The following is a 2,318-nucleotide window of genomic DNA, read 5'->3' on the forward strand; positions in this document are numbered from 1 at the left end:
TTAATTTCACTATTGAAACTAACATAATTGATTTTTTTTTTTTTTAAATCATGTAGAACCTCAAAGAGGCAATTAAAAGAGGGAATACAAGAGTAACTTCAAAGAACAATTCTACCACCAATAAGAATACGTCTATTGTTCCACTTGGACAAACGATTCCTTTATACACCCTCCACTTGAATTATTAATGTATTCTTAGAACTTGGTACAACAGTCCAAGTCTTGGTCGAAAAAAGAGGTGTCCAAGTCAATTTTAAATCAGAAACGTTGGCAATTATAGCATGGTGAATCCTTCAAAGAAAAAACAAGCATGATGATTTTACTTGGTTGTTTAACAAAACTAAACAGCACATTCACACAGCGCCCAATCGTAAACAAACATCAAACGGCCGACTCATTCATAATACATTTTCAAGCTCCAGCTATCCACGCTATCTGTGGACCCCACACGCTTCTCTAAATAATAATTCTTCCCTTATAAATACTTTCACACCCTCTCAATTCTCATATCACCACTTCTCAACATTCTCAACTTCTCTTTATATTTTCGATCTTCATTTTCAATCTTCTATTCCATAGTTTTGCAATGGCATCATCAGCTATAAAGTTCTTCTCCTTCTTTTTGGTCATCATCTTCGCCGCCACAGTGGCCTCTGCCCAAGACCTTAGTCCCTCGTTGGCTCCGGCACCAGGTCCTGATGCTGGAGCTGCTGGATCTGTTACAAGTTCAGTGGCTATGGTCGGAATTTCGGTTGTATTGTCAATGCTCGCCATCTTCAAGCACTAAAAACATGATGATTCCACTCATTTTCTTGTGGATTCATGGAAGTAGGCTGATGTTCTGCTACATAATGTTGGTTTGCGGTATAGTGATGATTGATATGAGTTAATCTATGTATACTTGAGAGCGTGAGAGTGAGAGATTTTTACCGTATTTATTTTTATATTTCATTATTTATTGTAGGTGTTAAGGAAAAATAAGGAAGACTTTACTATCCTTGTCGAGTAATTATTATTGTCATGTTAGCGTTATGCTTATTCATTTTTGTGTATAATATATAAACAATGATATTATTTTATACTTGGTATTTTTTTATTTTATAAATATTCTTATTTTATATGTCTTTTATCCTTGATCATTTAAGTTTGGACTTGAATATGAAAATAATTAAACAAGTCATTTATTTAAAATGATTAATTAATACGTTCAAATTTTTGTAATATAAAGGGAAATATATGTTTAATTGTATCTTAACGTTATAAAAGAACCAAAATAATATTATTATTTTTTTTGTTTTAAAGAATGGAGTCGTGGAATTCAATTTATATAGGTGAAACGAATTATTGTGGGTTTGCCTATGCCTATTCGAAACTAGAGAATTCGAGCAGCGAAAATTCAAATGATATAAGTGAAACAAATTATTGCGGATTTGGCTATGCCTATTCAAAACCAAAGAACTATTGTGGGTTTGACTATGTCTATTCAAAACCAAAAATTCGTTAACCTAAAAATTTAGCAGAAGTGGTTAATGAGCTACACCAAAAATGAATAATTCTAGAGATTCTGAGTTGGTTCCTGAGCTCAAAGTTTTTTTTTGCACAAACCAAATGATATATAATAATAACAACAATTATCCACCCTGCACAAGGCGTGCAAAAGTGAATCATCTATCAAAATATACAAAGTCCAGGTGCCAAAAAAGAGGGACACCATCATAAACATCGAAAAAAAGTTACCGGTAAACACCCATACAAAGTAACGGGTGTTTCACCAATCATAATAACTGTAAACAAAGGATGGTTGTTTGGTTTTCACCCACAAAAAAGATGTCATCTTGATTTTTTCGATGAGAACATAAGGATGTGATGCCACATTTTTAAAGATATGGTTATTCCGATCCTTCCATATAACCCAAGCACAAGCATACCAAATACCTTTTAAAAAAGATTGAGTGCACCGTGGTAATCCCGCCATATTGGAAAACTGAAGATGATGTTCACGTTACACGATGAACAACTGAGTGGACAAATTAACACGAAAAAAACAAACAATCGTTTACGCTAATAATTTGTTGTATACCATACTTTTGAAATTTGTTGAATTTTATCCACGATAAAATGCGACTTTAAATCGGCCTCTTTGGAAATAGGAAATCAAAATTCGCATAACTTGTATCAAATCGCCCTTTTTTACCTTGTGGACAGGTCTTGCATCTCTGCGAGCTTAATATTTTATGGAGAATAGGGAATCAAAATTCACATAACTTGTATCAAATCGCCCTTTTTACCTTTAGAAAAATGTGTAACCATTACATTTT

At 33.2% G+C, this 2,318-nt stretch overlaps 1 protein-coding gene across 1 annotated transcript; it reads right to left on the reverse strand.

Annotated features, from left to right (window-relative positions):
- Window positions 1-514: 514 nt before the first annotated feature.
- On the reverse strand, window positions 515-1,101 carry LOC112419942 (uncharacterized). The gene has a single exon (XM_024778228.2). It carries the CDS (start codon window positions 772-774, stop codon window positions 529-531), a length of 246 nt encoding a protein of 81 aa, XP_024633996.1. The 5' UTR covers window positions 775-1,101; the 3' UTR covers window positions 515-528.
- Window positions 1,102-2,318: the final 1,217 nt, after the last annotated feature.

This window comes from Medicago truncatula, chromosome 3 (assembly GCF_003473485.1).
Source record: "Medicago truncatula cultivar Jemalong A17 chromosome 3, MtrunA17r5.0-ANR, whole genome shotgun sequence".
NCBI classification, from domain to species: Eukaryota; Viridiplantae; Streptophyta; class Magnoliopsida; order Fabales; family Fabaceae; genus Medicago; species Medicago truncatula.